At 46.9% G+C, this 24,412-nt stretch overlaps 1 protein-coding gene across 2 annotated transcripts; it reads right to left on the bottom strand.

Annotated features, from left to right (window-relative positions):
- Positions 1 to 19: 19 nt before the first annotated feature.
- Positions 20 to 6,362, bottom strand: LOC125518934 (dihydrolipoyllysine-residue acetyltransferase component 1 of pyruvate dehydrogenase complex, mitochondrial). 2 transcript variants are annotated; one of them, XM_048683821.1, is made up of 17 exons: positions 5,946 to 6,362; positions 5,848 to 5,881; positions 4,987 to 5,036; positions 4,855 to 4,899; positions 4,657 to 4,730; positions 3,704 to 3,773; positions 3,211 to 3,609; positions 2,329 to 2,389; positions 2,207 to 2,251; positions 2,040 to 2,123; positions 1,439 to 1,515; positions 1,293 to 1,355; positions 1,016 to 1,086; positions 860 to 920; positions 719 to 779; positions 563 to 637; positions 20 to 478 (listed from the first exon to the last, which is right to left on the bottom strand). In XM_048683821.1, the coding sequence occupies exons 1-17, from the start codon at positions 6,183 to 6,185 to the stop codon at positions 420 to 422; spliced, it is 1,569 nt and encodes a 522-aa protein (XP_048539778.1). In that variant the 5' UTR covers positions 6,186 to 6,362; the 3' UTR covers positions 20 to 419. The 2 variants fall into 2 exon arrangements, with proteins under 2 accessions (XP_048539778.1, XP_048539777.1); XM_048683820.1 differs by having other exon boundaries at positions 563 to 643; positions 5,946 to 6,359.
- Positions 6,363 to 24,412: the final 18,050 nt, after the last annotated feature.

Here is a 24,412-nt window from a genome sequence, read left to right as displayed (position 1 = left end):
GACATAAACACAACTGGGGAAACTGACAAACAATCTGAGATGCTCAGAAGTATGCATATCAATATTGTAGAAGGAATCATTACTTATTACTGTCATCAAGCCATGTATCTAAGTCATGGGCAAAAACGTCTTATGTTGACAGAAATCCTCAGGAAACGTGGCAACAAACCTCAGCCTCAATAGTTGATGTTTGTGTAACCACATCAAACATGAAATGGCCGTAACTTCTCGGGGATCAGCTCCCAAATTAAGGAGGAAAAAACGCCGTGGAGTTGCCAACTCTCTTATTAATTTACAAAACTGGTTACTTCTTATGCGCTGGTGATCAAGCAACTGAAACTAAATTTGCACCTAGTGTCTTTTCTTGGGCCACCTTCTCCAAAGAATTCTTGGAAACACGATAACACAGCACCTTTCATTTACAAAAGCAGCCTCCTGATGTCGCTGAAGTTCAATGCCAGCTCCGTGAAAAACTTGCCTGTTCCACAATGTGACATACAAGGAAGAATGTAAATGACACGAGAGCAGACAGGTGAAATTACAGGGCTAAGACGATCAATACCTCCTACTTGCCCATCAAATATACGATGATCAGCAGACAGTGTCAGCATCATCTTTGTTACTACAGCAGCCTTCTCTGTTCCTGGACAAAGCAACATGAGTTTAAATATGAATGCAACTATTTTGAGCAGGGCGTCACATATTCAAGAAAATATACCGTCATTGTCCATCACAGGCACCACAACCTTGTTACCCCGACCAACAGCGAGAATGCCAGCCTGGCAGAAAGATATGAAACACGATTATCGGTACAAACTCAAAGGACCTCCTTATGACAGGACAAGGGACAAGGAGGAACCTGTGGAGGATTAATGATAGCACAGAAGTGGTCCACCGGATACATTCCTAGATTTGAGATACTGCATAACCATGCAGAGGTAAAGATGTCAAATGTGGAATATCATACAGTTTGACAGCATTAACTTGCAGTGTCAAACATGAACAGGTCACTTGCCTGAAAGTACCCCCCTGGAACTCATTAGGAGCAAGCTTCCCAGCACGTGCCTTTTCGGCTAGCTGTTTGACCTACAATAGTTAATAAGGGGGAAACCATAAATCTTCCATATCTACTGGAACACTGAAAATAGTCTACAATTATGTAAGAATTTTGTATTTTCCGTGCTTCCACATGCAAGCTTGATTCTGGTTCACAATAAGAACTGCATGCAAACAACTTTGGACACAAAAACATGCTGCTGAAGAATCTGCTTAAACTTAGAAGCTTGTCATACCTCTGAAGATATTGCTGATATAGTCTTTTGATCCGCGTTTCTTATTATAGGAGTCATCAGGCCCTAGAACAGCAAAGACTGTCATTAAAGAAGTCCAAGTGTCCAACATATGATAACAAAAACTTATGTTTACAATGCTGCCATACCTTCTCTGTAGCAACAGCAATAGATATATCCACTGAATCACACTTCTGGGCTTCTTCCTTCGAATTGTCCCAGTAAGCTGGCAATTAATGATAAAACATGAGATTTACATAATAGAGGCTAACAAAGTACCCCCTCCGTAAACTAATATAAGAGCGTTTATAGAATACTAAAGTAGTGATCTAAACGCTCTTATATTAGTTTACAGAGGGAGTACTAGACATACCCAGAATATGTGACTGAACATTTAAATAATCAGTCGAAGCACGAACTTCAAGAAACACAAACTACGATGCAATATCATTGTTGAAACTGACCTAAGTTAAAATGATATTTTTTTTTCATGTACCTTCTGATCAATATGGAAATGAATCGTGTTTGTGTTCAAGGAGTTTTATCATAGGATTCTACCACTGTCCCTAGGGACACCACACTGACACTGTTTTTTGAGTAACGAAATGTCTACACCAAGAAGGTTTGCACCTGATATATCTGATTTACAACAAAATCCGGTTGTCTTTCATAAAATAAAGAATAACTTAATTTTATATATTGGCGAAAAATGTTGCAGCACATCTTAAAAAAGAAATGTTGCAGCATTACCATTTGCTTCAGGGACGTTCCTTAAGGCAAGTGCCACAGCTTTTATGACAATATCATTTACTGAAACTTTAACACCGTGTTGCTCTGCAATATTAGAATGCACAAGGGAAAAGGGGTTACTCTGGTTACCAAATTAATGGAACATCGAAAAAGATGAAAATACACACCTTTGAGTTCATTCCTGAATGCGAGTAAGGGATCCAGTATAACATCTGGCAACGATATCACACATACAATCATGTCAACAAAGCTATTAAGATTACAAAAGGTACATAGAATGAATACAAACCTTTGGATAGGTACAAATGTGGAGTAGTCTGTTTGGATTCAAGCAACCTTTTTGCAATCACCTACATAAATGTATTTTGACATTGTGAGAAAAAAATTGACCAATTTAATCTGCAAGAAAGGCATATTGGTTTTTTATTTTGAAAAAAGATGTATTCCCTCCTATTCATTTAATTGCCGCTGGTTTGGTACAACTAGTTTTACTAAACCAGCGACAATTAATATGGACTGGAGGGAGTAATGTTATCAATAACAAGATACGTAGCAATTAAAGAGAAGGATCATTTGTATTGGCACTTATTTACACCTCTAATTTCCATCCCAGCATAAAAACTTCCTTCTCCTGCACCCCATTGTTTTGTGTCACTGCCCTCAGATGAAAGCTATTTTAGTTGTCAGGAAAAATGCCTCAGGGAAGTTGCAGGCACCAATTCCAACTAAAAGGTACCTTCATTTTCACTCTTCAGAGTAACAGCACTAGAAGCTCATGCCCCCAAAAAAAAGAGTTGCAGATTCTGTTGCTTCAATACCTTCATAGGGATGTTTTTTATTTAATGAGAAGCTGAAACACTTTGCATCAGCTTGCAGGCTTCTTGAGAGGAAGCAAAGACTATCAACAAACAGGGCCTAGATGTGGGAGTTGAGAAGCCAACTTCGTTGTTAACCAATATGTGGTTGCTCCCAACAAGATACAAAAATCAAAAGGCCTGTCAAATTTTGGCATTACAATTTAAATTTTATTTTGAAATAAAGTTAATTTTCAGATAGAATGGTGATCCTTCTTTTACAGGATGTGATGTGTAGCGAATACAAATCTGAATTAAGTCTTCCATAGAAGTGTTTGCTGATGCAATAAAATAAAATAGGTAGCCAAACACAGTACCTTGCGTATCTGAGTATTCGTTATATCTTCAAATGTGTCGCTCTTTGGTGAAGTTGTCTGAGAGTGAACTTGGGAATCACGAGCTGGTTGGGGCGAAGGTGCAGCTGGAGCTGTCTTTTCTTTGGCTGAACTTAAAGCAGTGCCTGACTTCAACGCAGCCAAAACATCACCTTTCAGAAGGGTGCCACGGGGACCTGATGCCTTCAGCAAAGAGGCATTAAGACCATGTTCTTTGATCAGCATCTTAGCTGCAGGGCTGATGCGGCTCATTACTGGGCTTTGTTCAGCTGCATCAACTTCGACAGTTTGTGCTGCACTTCCACTTGACTCATCCTCCTTATGGTCACCTCCAAAGGAGGTATCAGCAGGTATCTTTTCAATATCATCGGATTCTTCGACCTTCAAATGGGCATGGCAAAAGTAAGTACTGCTGACTTCAAAATTCAGTGGCCAATGAAATAATACGAAATATCAACTAAGCATGGAGCTATACCGTGACATAAATGGGTTGTCCAACCTGAACATCCTTTGAACCTTCAGGTACTAAAATCTTGGCCAGATACCTGCAGAATTGAAGTGGTGAACCAAAATGAAGATGTGCACAGATTACACAGATATGCATGGGACAGAAGAATAAACATAAAAGGCGGGCAAACACAAGTTGTACCTAGAGAAAGAAGTTTAGAGCAAAAACACAACACTGTATAACAGTTCAGTACAACAGAGCAATATGGTACAATAACAGAGGATTTTTTTAAAAACAAAAATTGGACTCTCTCTGTAAAGAAATATAAGTGATCTAAACCGCTCTTATATTTCTTTATGGAGGGAGTACAATATAACAACTAAGGTCAACGGATAGCGTACACATAGTTGCCACATAATGTCCATCCCGATAGTGATGAAATTGGTTAAAGATTAATCAGTTTCACGGGGATTACTGAACCTTTCTATGCACATTTCATACAGAACTTAATTACACCTGTGTCAACTAGGGATTTAATATCAACTAGCAAAAGCAATAGGGAGAGAAAGGGTTGTCAATGTAGTTTGGTTAAGTCAGCCAGCAAACCATATTTTTCTAAAAAAGAATGGGAAGAAATGTAACAAGACCTGGCAAAATATTCAGATTACTTGCAGCTAGAAAGAATGTGGGAGCCATAAATTTTGATGGTTGCTAGTCAGAAATAAATAAATTGGATGGCAAACTGTCCCAAGAGCATTCTGACAAGTTCTATCACTGCATGGGAATTCTAATGAAACCTATGTAACTTGTTCAAAGTGTAAAAACCATATTACGGTGAACTATGTAAACTTTGCTGAAAATCATTCCTTTAAGGAAACACTTGATATACACTATTATTTGTGTAATTCGAAAAGAATGACATGAGAAGAGTCAACAATCTCTCTTCAAATGCAATGGGAAGTGGAATAAGAGGACATTACCCCTCTTCAAGAGTTTCAAATTCAAGCGTGGCTTTGTCAGTTTCTATCTCACAGATCACATCACCAACCTCTATCTGCAAACAACATATAACTTTAGAAGGTACTATACCTGGAGTTGCTAAGAGAGAGAAATGTAAAGAACCCTATACTAGGGTATTCAAGGCATATGATGGAAGATTCCTATAACAAAAGCCTCACCTTATCGCCTTCCTGTTTTCTCCATTTTGTGATGTTACCTTGATTCTAATGAAAATTATGTTAGAGTCAAATATGTATAAATGGGGAAAACGCAATCATCAGGTATTAGTATGACCATTTTTAAGCTCTTACCATTGTAGGGGACAGCGCTGGCATCCCAATCACCATGTGTGGCGGAAGCCCTGCCAAAGTTATAAGAGCAAAATAATGATATAATGGACATTATTCGCTATAAATGTTCAAGTACATCTTCACTTGAAAATTAAGTTGCAAATGTAATAAAAGAGAGAGGATGTGATGGCACAAGTACATAGTGTGACAAAAGGATGTGCTCGGGATTCAATAGTAATTGTCATCGAGATAATACGTAGAATTAAGAGTCCTCAGGCTACTACCTTCCCTTGGCTGCGCATGAACTTATGTCGTTGTTTACCAATTATATTGAACAACGATCAGGAAGCACTAATAGTCTAAATCAGAAAAAAAAAAAACTGGCATTTCCATGAGGTTCAAGTTCACAATCAGGCATTTGCATTTCAGAGTTCAGTTGACGCAAATTCAGGCAGAGATGAATTGCACAGGATCCATAAGCTACTTCCTCTCTCTCAGTTTACAGGGCGTACGCGTACCCCTAGGTCGTCAATTTGACTAACCTAATACAAGTCATATATTACAAAAAATATACCAATATAAACTTCAGATGTTCTATTTTCAAAAGGTATAATTTTTGTGTTATATAGTTTATATTAGGGTGATAAAATTGGCAACCTAGGTATAGGTGTAGGACTTGTAAACTGTGACGGAGGGAGTATTAAACATTTGCATGGCTTGTTTATATGCAATAAAAATGGATGCACAAATTAATTCTAGTGCATATAATATTAGAAAAAAACATCTCCACCGAAAGCGCACGTGCATAACTGCATATGTTTCTCTGAAGAAAAAAAAACACATGCATTCCCCTGAGACCATGTTAAAGTTAGAACACTCTACCTGCCGACGAGAACCATCGGGCCTGCATACCAATCTGCAGTGGAAATACCAGATGAGTACACAATTACGCGAGAAAATGGATTAAACTTTTGACTAACCCTGTAATGTCCCCCAGTGGATGCTGGGAACAGCGTTGCCGGATTCGCTCGGGCCATCGTGGAGCTCCGAACCCAATCGATCGGTCCAGATCGGGGCTCGAGTGCGCTCCCCTGGTTCGCCACGGCCACGGGGCCATGTTGTCGCGGAGCTCCAGGGGAGGGCAGCGCAGGGGAGACGCGTGGATGGACGGCTGCGCGGGAAAGAGCGGCAGGAAGGCAGCGGCGCGTCCGGAGGAGCATGACGGCGGCGGCCTGAACACCGGTCAGGTAGGGTGGAGAGGAGACGACGCGGCGAGGTAGGGCGGAGAGGCACTTTCGGCGGCGCCGGATTTAGGAAATCGATGGTACCCCGTCGAGATTGACTCTTGGAGAGGAAGGAGGTCTGGCCGGTACAACTGACCGAGGGAGGGCTATTCAGGGCCGGGCCGGGCCGAGCAAAGAGCCACTTTACCTCTGATTATTCTTTAGATCACTTTATAACTTTTAAAGTTACAAGATTCTCTGGAAAATAGATTGACTTTTTTGAACGAGCATTCGGAAGAATGTTTTGCTGAGGAATTAAAAAATAATAAAACCCAGTAGCTGCAAGAGCCCCTCACAATTTGACATCTACAACCATCCAGCACGTATCAACGTTCCAATCCGCCTGCTCGCTGTTATCAACGTGTCACCATTTTAACTCTTAATCAGGCTGCTGCTTCATAGCGTGGCCTGAGGACCCTCTGATAAACTAGATGACCCGTTGCGTCAAATGACACAGAGTTCAAGCACAGCCAAGAAGTAAGGCAAGAAATTGACACATTTTTGTTTATAGACAAGGCTGAGTTAAATCTAACATTTTCATACAATTATACGTAGATAGAAAGGAGCCATAATTGAAAGGAAAATCATTACCTGATAGCACCTCTAATTGAAATGGTCAATTTTGGCCTCCTTTAAATCTAGTATGTGGAAGTAGGATCTGGGATGTGAAAGTTGGACTCGACATGTTTTTTTCGAGAGTACGCCAAAGGCGTACCTTAGCTTTATAGAAGGCAGAAATATATGTACAATACATTACATGTTAGTTGCAGACCACAGCTCGGCGCACAACACCACCTCCACTCCTACTCACTCACGCAGCTACTCGCTAAAGTTTGGCACTCTTGTTGCTCCCGCCTTCTTCTAAAGGCTCAGTTCTTGAAAGATCCAGTCTACCTTGTCCCGGTCGTTGCGTATGATGCCGTTCGCGAATACTCTAGCATTGCGCTGTTTCCAAAGACACCAGCAGATAAGCATGACTATGGTGTCGAACCCCTTGCGGTGCACTTTCGGGACGCGCTCTTGCAGGTAGAGCACCACCACCCCTCCACGGTGGCCTCATTGGATGGGATCAAGGTTAGGTCAATCCTCAACCGCAAAAAACATCGGAACCACGCCTGTCTCGTGAAGGAGCATTGGATCAGAATGTGATCCAAAGTGTCTACTTCTTGCTCACATAAGTAACATGGCGAGATTTGGTCCTGCAGCTCGTGCATCGTCCTTCTCTCAGATGTCCAGCGGCGATGTTGCACTGCCAGCCACATGAATAGCTTGCATGCAAGAGGGGACCAGCATTTCTAGATCGCAACCGGGATGTGAAAGTCGAGCTAGCGATGAAAATTGAACTTGGGCCGTGGAAGTCCGACCCGACCTGGATAAGTCGGACTTGGCATATGGAAGTCGAGCTTGGGAGGTGGAAGTCGGACTCATCGTTTGGAAGATGTACTCGGCGTGTGTAAGTCGGACTCGGCCTATGAAAAGTGGGCTCAGGCTAGGGAAGCCAGACGGGGCTATGGAAGTCGTACTTAGCCTCCGTAAAGTCAGGCTCAGGCGATGGAAATCAGACTCGGCCTGTGGAAGTTGAGCCCAGCCTTTGGAAGACGAAGTCAGGATATGGAAGGCAGGCTCGACTTGTGGGAGTCAAACTCAAACATGGGTGTCAGAGTCAAACTCGGCCATGCCTCGGACATGGAGGACTGTCGGTCATGGGATGTCAGAGTCGGGCTCGACCACGGGTGTCAAACTTGGCAACTCAGAAGTCTGCCGCATAGGAGATCAGCTTGTATGCAATTCATTGTTGGCGTTAAATGCCAAATAATGTGATGTTACTCATAAGCTGCATTGGTTTGTTATGTAAGTGGTTTCTCCACAAAGTAGTGAATACATACAATAGATGCAAGTTACATTCAATTAGCTTTGGTATAAAGCTTTAGTCCGCATGCTGAATGTCAAACGTGCCCCATGATGTATTAATAAGCAATCTTAGTTTACATACAATTGGCCTGGTATAACTTGTAAGTAATGTGTGCTACGGCAAAAAAAATGATGATAGACAATATTGCACAAAGAGACAAACATAATGGCTTTATCACTAAATATAGGTCAATAGGACAATAGTCCATAGCATCAGATACTATACTTTCTCATATGTTCCCTTTCATTGACATCCTGATGATGATCCTAACAATAACTATTCCAAGCATGCAATGGTTGATGATGATGCTTAAGGAAAATGACGAAGACCATACAGTCAAATTGTGTAGGCTAAACAACGAGGTCTTTAGCTAGGGGCCCCTCAAAGGTTGAAGCCCAGCGACTGGATTCTCGATGCCAACCTAGGCACACTTGATATTCTTGCACGGGACACTGCTCATGGCAAGCCGAGAATCAAACAATTTCATCACTTCAGAAAAACATAACTATTATAAAACAACTCTATGCAATGTCCTTGATGAAAGAGACCTGCTATACACACGACGACATCTAGCCAATTTATGCACGATGATGTTAATCACACCATTGGTGTGAGGAAGCAGCATCCAAATAGCGTCTGATATTGCATCGTCCATAGATCGACCACCAACCGTCGTGCACAAAGTAGTTTTGTTGATGAAAACGTGAACAACAATCCAAGCCCAAACTTGTTGCTTGATGCTAGCTTGATACTCCTCCATTTTGGATCTAAAAAGAACTTACCCTCCACCAACAACACCATCACCAGGTGGTCGACCAACAACACATTTGTTGTCCATCCAAATGGCTGCAACCAATAGATGCAAGTACACCAACACCAGATCAACGGCTTGATGCCCAAATAAAAGCCGGAATGGAATCAACATATCTCTCCACGCACGCACGAATGACCCGGGAAACACCAAGCCAGAAAAACCAAGTAGCACGACATCGGGCGCGGCACCGAGAATCAGCCTCTACAATGACACCCCCAACGACCGTCGACGGCACACCGAGAGTACCTGGGACACCAGAACAAGAAACTACTTATGGTCCAATACCCTGTCAACAACACGCTATTAATTGTTTTGTCGGATGGGCAACACCACAATTGTCTAACAGCCGAGCAAGGCATAGATATGCCATGCCAGACAAACTGAATACCACAATGGGGGCCCGCACATACCGCAAACCAATCTCCACGGCGCCCTCCTCCCCGCCCACCAACAACACACCAACAGTGGCGGCATAATGCACCCAGAAATTACGACCATCTAGCATCCCAGCAACAACACGTGAAAGCTACCCGGCAAACCCGACCATAAATAGGCCAGAAGCCGAGTAAAGCATACACCACTACAAATGCTACAAAAACTTGATAGCCTGCAAGGTAGACTCGTCATACGCTCAAGGGTAGGTACCTCATGAAGCAATGCTAAAAAAATCTCCAATGAGGAAGGCACGCCATCCCCAGCTAGTTCAATCTCTATTCTGGCGAGCAGAACACCGTCTTCAGAAATCTCACAACCGTAAGAAATCGCTGGTTGGTACGTCTATTTTGCATCATGTTTTCCTACTGTTATTTATAGTGTTTGTATTCAATATAACACTTTGTGGAGTAATTCTAATGCCTTTTCTCTCATAATATGCAAGGTTTACACAAAGAGGGAGATTACCGGCAGCTGGAATTCTGGACCTGAAAAGGCTATGTCAAAGATACCTATTCTGCACATCTCCAAATGAGCTAAAATTTTACAGAGATTTATTTTGGAATATATAAAATATTGGAGAAAAGAAATACCAGAAGGGGCCACCCAGGTGCCCACTAGGCACCAGGGCACGCCTACCCCCCCTGGCGCGCCCTGGTGGGTAGTGGGCCCCTGGCCAACCTCTGGTGCCCATCTTCTGGTATATAAGGCCATTTGACCTAGCAAATAAAGAGAGGACTTTCGGGACGGAGCACTGCCGTCTCGAGGCGGAACTTGGGCAAGAGCAATTTTGCTCTCTGGCAGAGCGATTCCGTCGGGGATACTTCCCTCCGGGAGGGGGAAATAGAAGCTATCGTCATCACCAACAACTCTCTCATCGTGGGAGGGCCAATCTTCATCAACATCTTCAACAACACCATCTCATCTCAAAACCCTAGTTCATCTGTTGTGTTCAATCTTTGTATCAAAACCTCAGGTTGGTACCTGTGGGTGACTAGTAGTGTTGATTACATCTTGTAGTTGATGCTAGCCGGTTTACTTGGTGGAAGATTATATGTTTAGATCTATTATGCTATTCAATACCCCTCTGATCTTGAGCATGAATATGTTTAACTTTTGTTCTTGAGGACATGGGAGAAGTCTTGTTATAAGTAAGCATGTGAATTTGATATTCGTTCTATATTTTGATGGTATGTATGTTGTGATTCCCTTAGTGGTGTTATGTGAATATCGACTACATGACACTTCACCATCTCAAGGCCTCGGGGAATGCATTGTGGAGTAGTTATTAGATGATGGGTTGCTAGAGTGACACAAACTTAAACCCTAGTTTATGCGATATTCCGTAAGGGGCTGATTTGGATCCATATGTTTAATGCTATAGTTAGATTTTTATCTTAGTTCTTCTTTCGTAGTTGTGGATTCTTGCGAGAGGGGTTAATCATAAGTGAGAGGCTTATTCAAGTAAGAAAAACACCCAAGCACCGGTCACCCACATATCAAATTATAAAAGTAGCGAATGCAAATCAACCAACATGATGAAAGTGACTAGATGAAATTCCCGTGTGTCCTCAAGAACACTTTGCTTACTATAAGAGATCGTTCCGGTCTGTCCTTTGCTACAAAAAGGATTGGCCTACCTTGCTGCATTTTTATTACCGTTACTATTACTTGCTCATTACAAATTATCTTTCTATCAAACTACTTGTTACCGACAATTTTAGTGCATGCAGAAATTACTTTGCTGAAAATCGCTTGTCATTTCCTTCTGCTCCGCGTTGGGTTCAACACTCTTACTTATCGTAAGGACTATGATTGATCCCCTATACTTTTGGGTCATCACTGGCAAAGCAATTTTTTTGCAAATAAACTGGCAAAGCAAATTCTATTAGCATGTTGTCAAAACAGGGAATAAAAAAGAGATAACAACATGCATTGTGTGCACACGAATCAACAATGCAACGTAAAAAGCCGAAGCAAGAAACCACACACATAAACATGGCGCAAGGATAAACCAACGTGAAGAGAATCAATTGCATCGAAAGTGAATAAAGTAGCAAACATTTGTAAAGAAACCAAGCGAGCAAACCTTGACATAGTGGACGCCAATGATCAAGACGACGACCCACTAAATCAAACAATAACAACACTGAATCCTCTCAATGTCAAGATGAAGGAAATATGCCCTAGAGGCAATAATAAAGTTGTTATTTATATTTCCTTATATCATGATAAATGTTTATTATTCATGCTAGAATTGTATTAACCGGAAACTTAGTACACATGTGAATACATAGACAAACAGAGTGTCCCTAGTATGCCTCTACTTTACTAGCTCGTTAATCAAAGATGGTTAAGTTTCCTGACCATAGACATGTGTTGTCATTTGATGAACGGGATCACATCATTAGAGAATGATGTGATGTACAAGACCCATCTGTTAGCTTAGCATAATGATCATTTAGTTTTATTGTTATTGCTTTCTTCATGACTTATACATATTCCTCTGACTATGAGATTATGCAACTCCCGAATACCGGAGGAACACCTTGTGTTCTATCAAATGTCACAACATAACTGGGTGATTATAAAGATGCTCTACAGGTGTCTCCAAAGGTGTTTGTTGAGTTGGAATAGATCGAGATTAGGATTTGTCACTCCGAGTATCGAAGAGGTATCTCTAGGCCCTCTCGGTAATGCACATCACTATAATCCTGGCAAGCAATGTGACTAATGAGTTAGTTGCGAGATGATGCATTACGGAACAAGTAAAGAGACTTGCCGGTAACGAGATTGAACTAGGTATGAGGATACCGACGATCAAATCTCGGGCAAGTAACATACCGATGACAAAGGGAATAACGTATGTTGTTATGCAGTTTGACCGATAAAGATCTTCGTAGAATATGTAGGAGCCAATATGAGCATCCATGTTCCGCTATTGGTTATTGACTGGAGATGTGTCTCGGTCATGTCTACATAGTTCTCGAACCCGTAGGGTCCGCACGCTTAACGTTCGATGACAATTTGTATTATGAGTTATGTGTTTTTTGTGACCGAAGTTTGTTCGGAGTCCCGGATGATATCACAGACATGACGAGGAGCATCGAAATGGTAGAGAAAAGATTCATATATTGGAAGGTTATATACGGACACCGAAATGGTTCCGAAGAAGATCGGGGATTTTTTGGAGTACCGGGAGGTTACCGGAACCCCTTGGGAAAGTTAATGGGCCTCATGGGCCATAGTGGAGAGGAGGAGGCAGCCAGAGGAGGTGCCCCCCAAGCCCAATCTGAATTGGACAAGGGGTTGGGGCGTGGCCCCCCTTTCCTTCTCCCTTTCCACCTCTTTCCCCTTTCCCCCTCCGTTGGAAAGAAGGAGGGGGTGCCGAATCCTACTTGGACTAGGAGTCCAAGTAGGACTCCCCCCTTGGCATGCCCCTCCTAGGACGCCGGCCTCCTCCCCCCCCTTTATATACGGGGGTTGGGGGCACCCCAAAGACACATCAATTGTTCTTTAGCCATGTGCGGGGCCCCCCTCCACAGTTTACCACCTCGGTTATATTGTCGTACTACTTAGGCAAAGCCCTGTACGGATCACATCATCAACACCGTCACCACACCGTCGTGCTGACGAAACTCTCCCTCGACCCTCTACTGGATCAAGAGCTCGAGGGACGTCATCGTGTTGAACGTGTGCTGAACATAGAGGTGCCGTACGTTCGGTACTTGGGTCGGTTAGATCGTGAAGACGTTCGACTACATCAACCGCATTAACCTAACGCTTCCGCTTTCAGTCTACGAGGGTATGTGGACACACTCTCCCCTCTCGTTTCTATGCATATCCTAGATAGATCTTGCGTGATCGTAGGATAAGTTTTGAAATTGCATTCTACGTTCCCCAACACAAGAAGCAAAAAGACGTACTGAGGAAATACTTATTAGGCCACTGCCATTTCATCAAACAGATGACATGGAAAGGACCAAAGAGGGAGCTCACATTGAAGAGCAAGAATCCAAGACAGGTTGCAGCCGAACAACATAAATAAACTTACGGTGGCTGCAGGCGCAAAAAGAAAGACAACATGCAGTGAGCATGCATACGAGAGCTCACACAAGAAATAAGGAAACTTTGTATGAACCTCATCTAGTTGGTTGGACGACTGACAAAAAAGCTGACAACCATTTCCATTGCAGGGGAGCGAAGCGAGAGGGAGCTCGGCTTGAACTATGTCGGTATTTCCCCAAAGAGGAAAGGGATGATGCAACATGGCTACGGTAGGTATTTCCCTCAGTGATGAGACCAAGGTTATCGAACTAGTAGGAGAACCATGCAACACTATGTAAACGGTACCTGCACACAAAGAACAAATATTTGCAACCCGACGTAAAAGAGGGGTTGTCAATCCCTCCCGGGTAAAAAGATAGATAAAATTGTAGTAGATTGAATAAATAGATCTCGCGGGAGCGTGAGATAAAATAAATAACAATAAATTGCAGCAAGGTATTTTTGTGGTTTTGGATTAATAGATCTGAAAATAAAAGTGAATAAAAATAGATCCCGAAGGCAAATATGATAAAGAAGAGACCCGAGGGCCGTAGATTTCCCTAGTGGCTTCTCTCGAGAAAAATAGCATACGGTGGGTAAACAAATTACTGTTGGGAAATTGATAGAACTTCAAATAATTATGACGATATCCAGGTAATGGTCATTATATAGGCATCACGTTCAAGATTAGTAGACTGACTCCTGCCTGCATCTACTACTATTACTCCACACATCGACCGCTATCCAACATGCATCTAGTGTATTAAGTTCATGGAAAAACGGAGTAATGCAATAAGAATGATGGCATGATGTAGACAATATCTATTCATGTGGGAATAGACCCCATCTTGTTATCCTTAATAGCAACAATACATACATGTCATTTCCCCTTCTATCACTGGGATTGAGCACCGTAAGATTGAACCAATCACAAAGCACCTCTTCCCACGGCAAGAAAAATCGATCTAGTCGGCCTAACTAAACCAAATATTTGAAGAAGAAATACGAGGTTATAAGCAATCATGCATATAACAGATCAAAACTCAAATAACTTTCATGGATAAAAAAGATCTGATCATAAACTCAAAGTTCATCGGATCCCAACAAACACACCGCAAAAAGAGTTACATCAAATAGATCTCCAAGAGACCATTGTATTGAGAATCAAAAGAGAGAGGGGAAGCCATCTAGCTACTAAGTACTAACTACGGACCCGTAGGTCTACAATGAACTACTCACGCATCATCGGAGAGGCACCAATGAGGATGATGAACCCCTCTGTGATGGTGTCTAGATTGGATATGTGGTTTCTGGAACTTGCGGCGGCTGGAATTTTGTTTCGTCGACTCCCCTAGGGTTTTTGGAATATTGGGGTATTTATAGAGCAAAGAGGCAGTGCGGGAGGCGGACGAGGTGGGCACAACCCACCAGGGCGCGCTTGGACCCCCAGGCGCGCCCAGGTGAGTTGTGCTTCCCTCGGAGCCCCCCTTTTGTACTTCCTTGGCCCAACTTGTGTCTTCTGGTCCAAAAAAATCTCCAAAAAGTTTCGCTGTGTTTGGACTCCGTTTGGTATTGATTTCCTACGAAGTAAAAAACAAGCAAAAGACTACAATTGGCACCGGGCACTATGTCAATAGGTTAGCCCCAAAAAATGTTATAAAGTTGCTATAAGATGATTGTAAAACATCCAAGAATGATAATATAACAGCATGGAATAATCAAAAATTATAGATACATTGGAGACGTATCAGGAGCCGGCGTACTTTGTTGGATGTAAGATGGCGGGGATGAAGGAAAGCTCTATGGTAGAAAATGAACACCACGAGCTGTGACAACATTGAATGAACCAACCAAAAACAAAAAATCACACACACACACACGCGCACACACACACACACTGACATACGGGACCAAGGCACAACAACATGCAGGACCATGAGGATAACATCGGAAACCCATAGAGCAAGCAGGTGCTAAACGACTGAGAAGAACAACATGCTTTTACCCACCATATGAAATGGGGAGACACCCATGCAATGGGCTCACCCATATGGGTTGTTGACCCAACACGCTAACACACGAACTCAAACCATAGCCCAGCGAAAACAACCACCCAGGGAGACCCGGAAAAGAGTATGAAGCACCATCATAGATAACCACCAGCGACATCAGATGTCCAATCCATGCCCGCTCACTACTTACGGAGAAGAAAAATGATCAACCATTCCCGCCATCGACTCATCACACTAGCAAGCAGACCCGTACAACAACCCAGCCCCAACAAGAAACCTGGTAGACTAGGAATGAGCGTCTGAGATCCAATGCAGCCAAAGTGGAGGGACGTTACCCGTCTCATCCCACACCATGCCACCAAGATCGAAGCAGGACATAGCAAAAAAGGCATCCCATACGTCTCAAACGTATCTATATTTTTTTAGAGTTTTTGGACTTTTGAGGAAAAAATTGGGAAAGAAAGTACAGAATTATTAATCAACCTTGTGTAACTCCAAAAATCACAAGTTTTGGCGGGTAGCTTGCTCAAGAAGTTTCTGAACCGTCATATTGTTTTTAGAATTTCCCTAGTTATGCAACTCGCGAAATAAATACAAAGGTGGACATGACTCGAATTCTAGCACCCAAAAAACTGCTCCGTCAAAGTCGGATCCAATCTGAGGGAGGCTCTCATCAACCAAAGGGGAAAACACCCCTCTGACAATGGGAGAAGATCAAGGAAGAAGAAGTAGAGGGCCCTCCCCCTCTCCTTCAATGTGGCACTAGAAAGCCGCTAGGGATGTCTCCGCCATCGCCATCACCAACAACTATTTCTCTCTTCTTATGGTGATGTGTGAGTAGTCCACCTAAGGGGCTGAGAGTATGTACCAGTAGCTATGTGATCTCTCTCTCTCCCTCGATCATGTTCGATTTCGATGATGATTTTGATCACGAGCTTTGTTAATGGAGTTGAATTTTCTAATGTATCTTCCTTTATTCTCTTTGTGGTGAATTAAATCTTGCACATCCATGAAATTTATTTATGTTGGATTGAATCTTTTGGGAATCACTGAGATTACATGACGCATATATAGTATATTTGCGGAGACCTGTAGTGACTTTGGGGTAACTATATTGTAGGATCGAAAGTATGTCTAGAGGGGGTGATTAGACTACTTGACCAAATAAAAATCTAGCCTTTCCCCAATTTGAAGTCTTGGCAGATTTTAGCAACTTATCACAAGTCAAGCACTCAACCTACACATGCAATTCTAAGAGTATAACAGCGGAATGTAAATCATTGCATGTGAAGGTAAAGGGGAGGAGTTTGAGGGGAGCAAACGCAATGTAGACACGGAGATTTTTGGCGTGGTTCCGATAGGTGGTGCTATCTTACATCCACATTGATGGAGACTTCAACCCACGAAGGGTAACGACTACGTGAGTCCACTGAGGGCTCCACCCATGAAGGGTCCACGAAGAAGCAACCTTGTCTATCCCACCATGGCCATCGCCCACGAAGGACTTGCCTCACTTGGGTAGATCTTCATGAAGTAGGCGATCTCCTTGCCCTTACAAACTCCTTGGTTCAACTCCACAATCTTGACGGAGGCTCCCAAGTGACACCTAACCAATCTAGGAGACACCACTCTCCAAAAGGTAATAGATGGTGTGTTGATGATGAACTCATTGCTCTTGTGCTTCAAATGAGAGTCTCCCCAACACTCAACTCTCTCTCACAGATTTGGATATGGTGGAAAGATGATTTGAGTGGAAAGCAACTTGGGGAGGGCTAGAGATCAAGATTCTTGTGGTTGGATTGGAATGTCTTGGTCTCAACATGTTAGAATAAATCCAAGGCATACCGTTGGTCATCCGAGAACCAAGCAATCACACGAGCACGACACCGAGATTTGTTAACGAGGTTCACCGATATGGCTACATCCCTGGGGCCTGACTATGGGCGCTCCTCCCCATGACACCGCTACAATATCGCACCAGGTCACCCTGGACGCTGGCACATGCCGCTGGCTTCCCCTGTGTTCCTGTGCTATTATGTTGGCATAGGTTACATCGTGTGTCTACCCCCGCTATATATGAGAGGCCTAGGATACAAGTGTCCTATTAGGACACGACTCCATATCCTATCTAAACACAATACAACTACAAGTCCAACTGTAACCTACCTTGTACACAATATTCGACACAACTCTAACAAACTCCACCTTGGCGAATATTCTCCACCATCTTGAATTTGTCCATGTGTCAAACTTCCATCTACATTGGACTTGAGCTTATTTCATGAGCATCGCTGCTACTTCAAGACTCCACATGACTCCACCTACAACTTGTAATCCCTTCTTTTCTTGACCACAGTCAATGCTTGAGCAAAATTAAGTTCCTCTTTACTCTAGTCTATGCTCCCAACTTCCAGAGTATCAGTCCAACGCCATCACACATCGATTACTGACCTGCGTGAAAGTGAACAACTCACATATTGGGTGTCACACATAAGAGTTACCTGAACTCTACATCACAGCTCCTTTCTTGACCACCTGTCTCAAACATGAAGGAATTTCACCGTTGCTTGTAGTCATCCCAAGTCAAATTCGCAGTTGTCTCACCACATGTATGACCACCAGAGCTCTGCCTCGTCTCCATGTACCGTGCGTACCGCACGCCTCGCTGCTATTACCGTGTCGAGCCTTTGCTGTCCCAGTCGAGTCTCAAGGGTCGCGAAACCACACCACTCAACCCCCACTATAGAGTACCACCAATCATCGCCGACCGATGACGAGTTTTACGCTTCCATCAGACCACCGGGATCCAGTCCGAATTACGTGTCCCTCACTTTTTTCCCTTGCTGAATAGGCTTGGATTCTCTGGATCCTTACACCATAGCCTCTCAATCCAGCTCCACCTTCAACATGACTCCATGGTAGATGATCATTCCACCCTCGCGCCCCGTCGAATTCAAGATCTCATGTGCGCACCATCTTGAATCAACCATGCGCCATAGTTTTGTCGAAGCCACACAGGCCTTCGGGCCTGCGCCATGTGTTTCCACGCCCCAGAAGTCGGTCACCATAAGCATCACGCACCTATGTCGTCGTAGCCAATTCCACCACCTCTGTTCCGACCGACATCCAAGTTGATCCGTCAGACTGTCAAGCCCGACCAAGCCGAACTTGTGCGGCTGCACGACACGCTCCAGACTCAAGCCGTCACAGTGACCTTCACCATCCATACACAAACGTGTACCAACAAAGAAACCAAAGCAAAGTCCTCCATAGCCTTCCCGTGTGAACATGCCACAGATCAACAAAGCTAAGCTAGCTCAAACTCCTGATTCATCACACGTATGTAGCTTTAGGACTTAATTTTTTCCTTCTTGATAGCATATCACGGCCTGGCTAGCCCTTGTGTCGAGTCGATCCTTTTTTCTTAAACAAATCTCACTAGCTCTTCGGCCTCTGCATGCAACGCGCTGCACCTGCAGTTTCAGCCAACCATGATCCATGGACTCCTCCTGCCGGTTCCACCTGGGCCCTCGTCAGGCCTCAGCCTTGCCTCGGCCTCGCACGGGCTGTAGCCCCACACTTGGGGCTTGCTCAGCCTACCCCGCCAGCGATCTCAGCGCACACCTCGAGTACGCTCGCCCGATCAATCCATCAATCGACCGCCGCATGCACGACTCGCCTGACGCCTCTGATTCCGCTTGCGTCTCGTCGAGGCTCCAAACAAATCGCCACCAGCTTTGCTTGCTTTACGCCCGGCTACTTCACTGATTGCTTTTCTCGATCTCACCGAGAACCATGCCATAGCAGGTCTTGGAGAGGATGACCGCCGACCTGAGGCCTGGTGATTCAAGGGCGGCGAAGTTGACGGGGGCCATGATCGTCAAAGAATTCATGAAGCAGCGCGTGGCTCCCCTCCAGTCGTGCCCGCGCCCCTTGTGGAAGCTTGGAGATGAAGGGGACGACCTCCGCCTGCGCCCGGAGACCCTTTCTGATGAGGAGCTGCGCTCGGCCCTCCACTCCTTGGTTAGGGACGACCAAGGGTACCCGCTGGACTCCTTCGTTCCCTTGTACCACCGCCCAGATGGGGCGAAGATTGTCACCGCTCTGCCTGTCTTCTATGAGCGTGGGCTCGTGCCGCCTGTGCCCTCGAACATCCTAGTGACGACGACTCAGGTGGGCGTGTCTTCCGACGAGTCTCAGGCGGAGGAAGAGGAGGAAGAGGGAGAGGAGGAGGAGCGCGACTTAGAGGCGACCCGCGAAGGGGCGGGGGAGACCTCCCCTTTGCGCAAGACCGACATCCTCCACACCCTGCCTGATGACGATGACGAGGCCGATGCCCTTCTGGAAAGTAGGGAGCTGCTTGCGGCCGATGGCTCCTCGAGGTCCAAGGCCAGTCCTCGGAGGAGGTCCCCGGCTGCGATTCCGACGAGAGGAAGGTCGACGCTGATTTCCCGAGACGACGCCCCTGTTCTGATGCTGCCCAGAGCTGCTTCCAACCCACCTGCTTCTTCTTCTTCTGTTCCTGGTGCTTGTGCACCCGTGCCTCAGGCCGCGAAGCTTTCAGGCTTCAAGCTTAGGAAGCAGAGAGATTACACTATGATGGACCAGTAAGTACTCTTGTCCTGTCTTGTTTCTGCTTCTGTTGTTGACTCTTAATGCTTCTCTGCTGCGCCAGCAGGACTACACCCGCAGCAAAGAGGAGGAAGGAGGAAGTGGTGGTATTGCTCGGGACCCCATCACCTGCGGCGGCTGCGCCCCTCTCTGTGGAGAAGGGCAGTGACAACGCTTGCGTTTCTTTGGCTCGATTGTCCTCGCGAGGCTTGGGGGAGCGTCCTTGAGAGGAGGTGGCCCCTGCTGCCCCACTGGCTCCGGAGGTGTAATGCCCGGCTCGGTTGCTGGGGTCCCCGAGGCTCAGGAACTCCCAGCCTCCCAGGCCATGGTGGCGACGTTGAATTCTTCGCCTCCTGCCGCACTGATGACATCAGATCCTTTTGCCTCCCCTGACGTCCCGGAGCGTGCTCTTTCTGCGATGACCCTGCTGCGAGAAGATCTTCAAGGCGCGGACCCCCGCCTGGTAGCTGGGCGCCTGGAGCTGGTCTCTGGCTGGCTTCACTCAGACGTGTCCGTTCGGGCGGCGCTGAGCCAGGAGGCAGCAACCTCCGAGAAGGACAAGCAAGCCACCGCCCAGGCCGCGGCCGCTCGCGAAGTGGCGCTGAAAGATGCCGGGGCCGCCCAGGATCGCTATCAGTCACTGGAGGCCGAGCTGGAGACGATGCGCAATGAGCGTGCGGCCCAGGCGCGAGGCCGCAAGGTGGATGAGGAGAAGATGAAGGCCCGGGAGGACACCGTCAGGGGTCGCGACGCCGAGCTGGAGCAGTTGGGGAGGGCGCAGGCCGCGGAGCGCAGCCGACTGGAGAAGCTGAAGCAGAAGATGGAAGCAGAGAAAGCCGAGCTTGACGCCAAGGCGGAGGTCCTGGCCGAGGACCGTGCAGCCTTCATGTCCCTCGAGGAGAGGTCCCGCGTGGCATTGCGGGCACTCTACGAGAAGGGCTTGGAAGAGCCGCTAGCCACCATCGACGAGGGCCCCACCCAGCTGCTTCCTCATCTGGTCGGGGCACTTGAGGAGGTCGTGGATGGAATCGGCCCCTTGGTGGAAGGAGAAGCCCGCATACTTTCCTCGGCCGCACTGACATGCGTCTTCAGCCACCTCCATCTTCGTGACCCTGCCGCCAATCTCGACGAGCTGCTGGAGCCTGTGGACGACGAGCGTTGTGCAACCGCTGCCGAAACCGTGGAGGGCTAGGTGGAGGCTCTGCTGAGGAAGTTCCGCGCCTTTGACCCTGCGCCCCCAACTGGTGATGCTGCTGAACCTGCAACTCCAGCTGGCGGCTCAGGTGAGGGCAGCATCACCGTCGAAGGGACGCCTCTTGCAAGCGACGGCGGCGTCCAGGGATGATGGGATGACTTGCCGACGGCTCCTTTTCCAGCGTTGCTTCTGCAACATGAACCATGCCTCGTGGAGGCGTTTAAACTTGTGCTTGGTATTCGAGAAATAGTATGTCTTGTAATATTTGTTTGAAATTCCGTGATTTCCGTTCCGTTTGCTTTGGTGTTCTGCATCGGCAGGGCCCGACCCCGCGCATACCTCAGCTGCCATTGGGCCGTCCGGATCACCAGGACGGACCAAGGAGTGAGGGGCTACGTGGCCACTTAGGCTCCTGAGTAGCGATGCTCAGGAGTCCCCCTTGACGCGCAAACAACTTATAGAAAGGAGATGCAAGAGTAGGCCTAGTGTTCTACGTTGGCAGGGTCCGACCCCGCGCCCGCCGTTGGACCGTCCAGATCACCAGGACGGGCCAAGGAGTGAGGGGCTACGTGGCCAGTCAGGATCCTGAGTTGCGATGCTCAGGACTCCCCCTTAACGTCCAAACGACCTTCATACCTTCGCTCCGCTTGGGGGGGCGCGCGACGACCAGGTCCGAGGGACCCGACAGGGTGGCGTACGCTCATACGTGACCTGAGCGCAGCCCCCGTGCCCAGCCCCCTCGCGCGACTCTCCCGAGGGGAGGTGTTGTGATGAGGCCAGACACTGAGCTCGGAGGCTCCCTGAGGTCGATACGGCCATGAGGCCGCCCTCAGTTGTTTATCACCAGCGCGGAGCATAGCGCTTCCGCACTTGCACGGGCATAGCCACTCCTCGGCAGTGTCGACTGCCAGCATGGAGCATGGTGCTTCCACTGGTGCGTGGGTGAGGGCTCCCTCTGAGTGGAGCCCCCGGGGCGTGTACAAGCCCGCCATGACACGTGGGTTGCACGGCAGGGCTTGAAGAGGTGTGTTTGGGCACTCGTGAGCCAGCGCGGGGCTCACGAGGCCCTACCTCAAAGGCAGGTTGCGCCTGGTCTTAGCTCTTGATGGCTGTGGTGGTCCTGCGAGATGGTTAGGCAACCTGCGCCGAGCGGATCTACTGAGGCTATCGCATGAGGAGGCCAAGCACCAACGACCCCAGGAGGTGACGTGAACGGGGCCGACCTGTCAGACAGAGCTCAGCCGTTGGGTTTATCGACGCTGCAGGGATGGACTCGAGCACATGCGCCGTGCCTAGTCTTCTCATGCGAAGGATCCTAAAGAAAAATGATCGGCGCGTGGCTCCCATGGTGGGTGGCAATCAAGCAGGCGATGGCTATAAATAACTCATGCATGGGAACCGGATAGCTTAGATAGATGCAAGAATGATACATGCCGCTGGGATGGACCCAATCGGCCTGGGGATGATGCAGCCTGAGGGGCGCCCCCAGTAAAGTAAGCTAAAAACATGAAAGGATACATGCCGCAGGTACATGCCCACGCGAACTGGGAATAATGCAGCCCAGGGGGCGCTCCCAGCTGAATGAACTTGGAAACTATCACCTGATTTTGTTGTTGTCGGGAGGCTCTGGGGGCTTAGGTGGCTCCCAGAGGACCATCTCCATCTCCGCCAGGACCGCGTGATGTCTGGCCTCCTGGGTTGCCAGATACTCCGTAGGTTGCGCTAGAAGGCGGCTGCCACACTCGGCAGGCCAAATGGCATGCGAACGTAGTTGTGAGATGGACCCTCGCACCGGCCAGTGCGCGAAGGCCAGAAGCGCTCCTGAGATGCGGCCCTGTTGAGCCATGGGATGTCGATGCAGACGCGCAGCGCGCCACCCTCGCCTGGACGAGGAGCTGCGCCAGGTAGGCGGCGGTCACCGCGTATTGCCCTTGCTTCCTAAGCTCCTAGGTGGCCTTGACGATGAACTCCTGAGCGTCGGGCGCTCCTCGCACGGTGCCCTCCAGAAGAGAGCCCCTGAGCCCTGCCTGAGGAGGGCACCGGGCACGCCTTCCTATGCGAGGGAGGGAGGCGCCCCAGGCGCGAGCGCCGATCCTGATGTGGCACCGCTAGAGGCACCGCTCCCCTGAGTCCCTGTGTGGAGTAGTTGCTTCTTCTTCTTGGGGGTGGCCTTAGGAGGGTACGCGCCCTTGCTGTCAGGGTCTTCGATTGCTGCGGCTTGGAAGGCGCGCTCGAGGGAGCACACTGCGTCTCCTTCTTCACAGGGGACTGTGATGATCCCACCGCTTCCTGGCATCTTGAGGACGTTGTAGCCATGGTGGGTCACTGCCATGAACTTGGCCAGGGCTGGATACCCGAGGATGGCATTGTACGGCAGAAGGATGTGAGCAACGTCGAAGTCGACGAGCTCGGTGTGGTAGTTGTCGCGCTGACTGAAGGTGACAGGGAGACGAACTTGCCCTATCAGGGTGGTGGAGCCGTCGGTCACTCCTGAGAAAGGCTTGGTGGGCTGAAGTTGATCATATGGCACTTGGAGGCTGTCGAACGTCTCGACGGACAGGACACTGAGCCCCGCGCCGCCGTCGATGAGGGTCTTGGTGACTTGGACATTGCAGATGACGGGCGAACAGAGCATCGGGAGGACGCCGGTGGTCGCCGCACACTTGAGTTGGTTGATGACCCACAAGTATAGGGGATCTATCGTAACCCAACGAGGAGCAGAAGGAAATGATAAACAGTTTTCAGCAAGGTATTCTCTACAAGTACTGAAATAAGTGGTAACAGATAGTTTTGTGATGAGATAATTTGTAACGAGCAACAAGTAACAAAAGTAAATAAACTGCAGCAAGGTGGCCCAATCCTTTTTGTATCAAAGGACAAGCCTGGACAAACTCTTATATAAGGAAAAGTGCTCCCGAGGACACATGGGAATATCATCAAGCTAGTTTTCATCACGTTCATATGATTCACGTTCGGTACTTTGATAATTTGACATGTGGGTGGACCGGTGCTTGGGTGCTGTTCTTACTTGAACAAGCATCCCACTTATGATTAACCTCTATTGCAAGCATCCGCAACTACAACAAAAGTATTAAGGTAAACCTAACCATAGCATGAAACATATGGATCCAAATCAGCCCC

The sequence above is a fragment of the Triticum urartu genome, chromosome 7, assembly GCF_003073215.2.
Source record: "Triticum urartu cultivar G1812 chromosome 7, Tu2.1, whole genome shotgun sequence".
NCBI lineage: Eukaryota > Viridiplantae > Streptophyta > Magnoliopsida > Poales > Poaceae > Triticum > Triticum urartu.
This window is presented reverse-complemented; position numbering and strand designations above follow the sequence as displayed.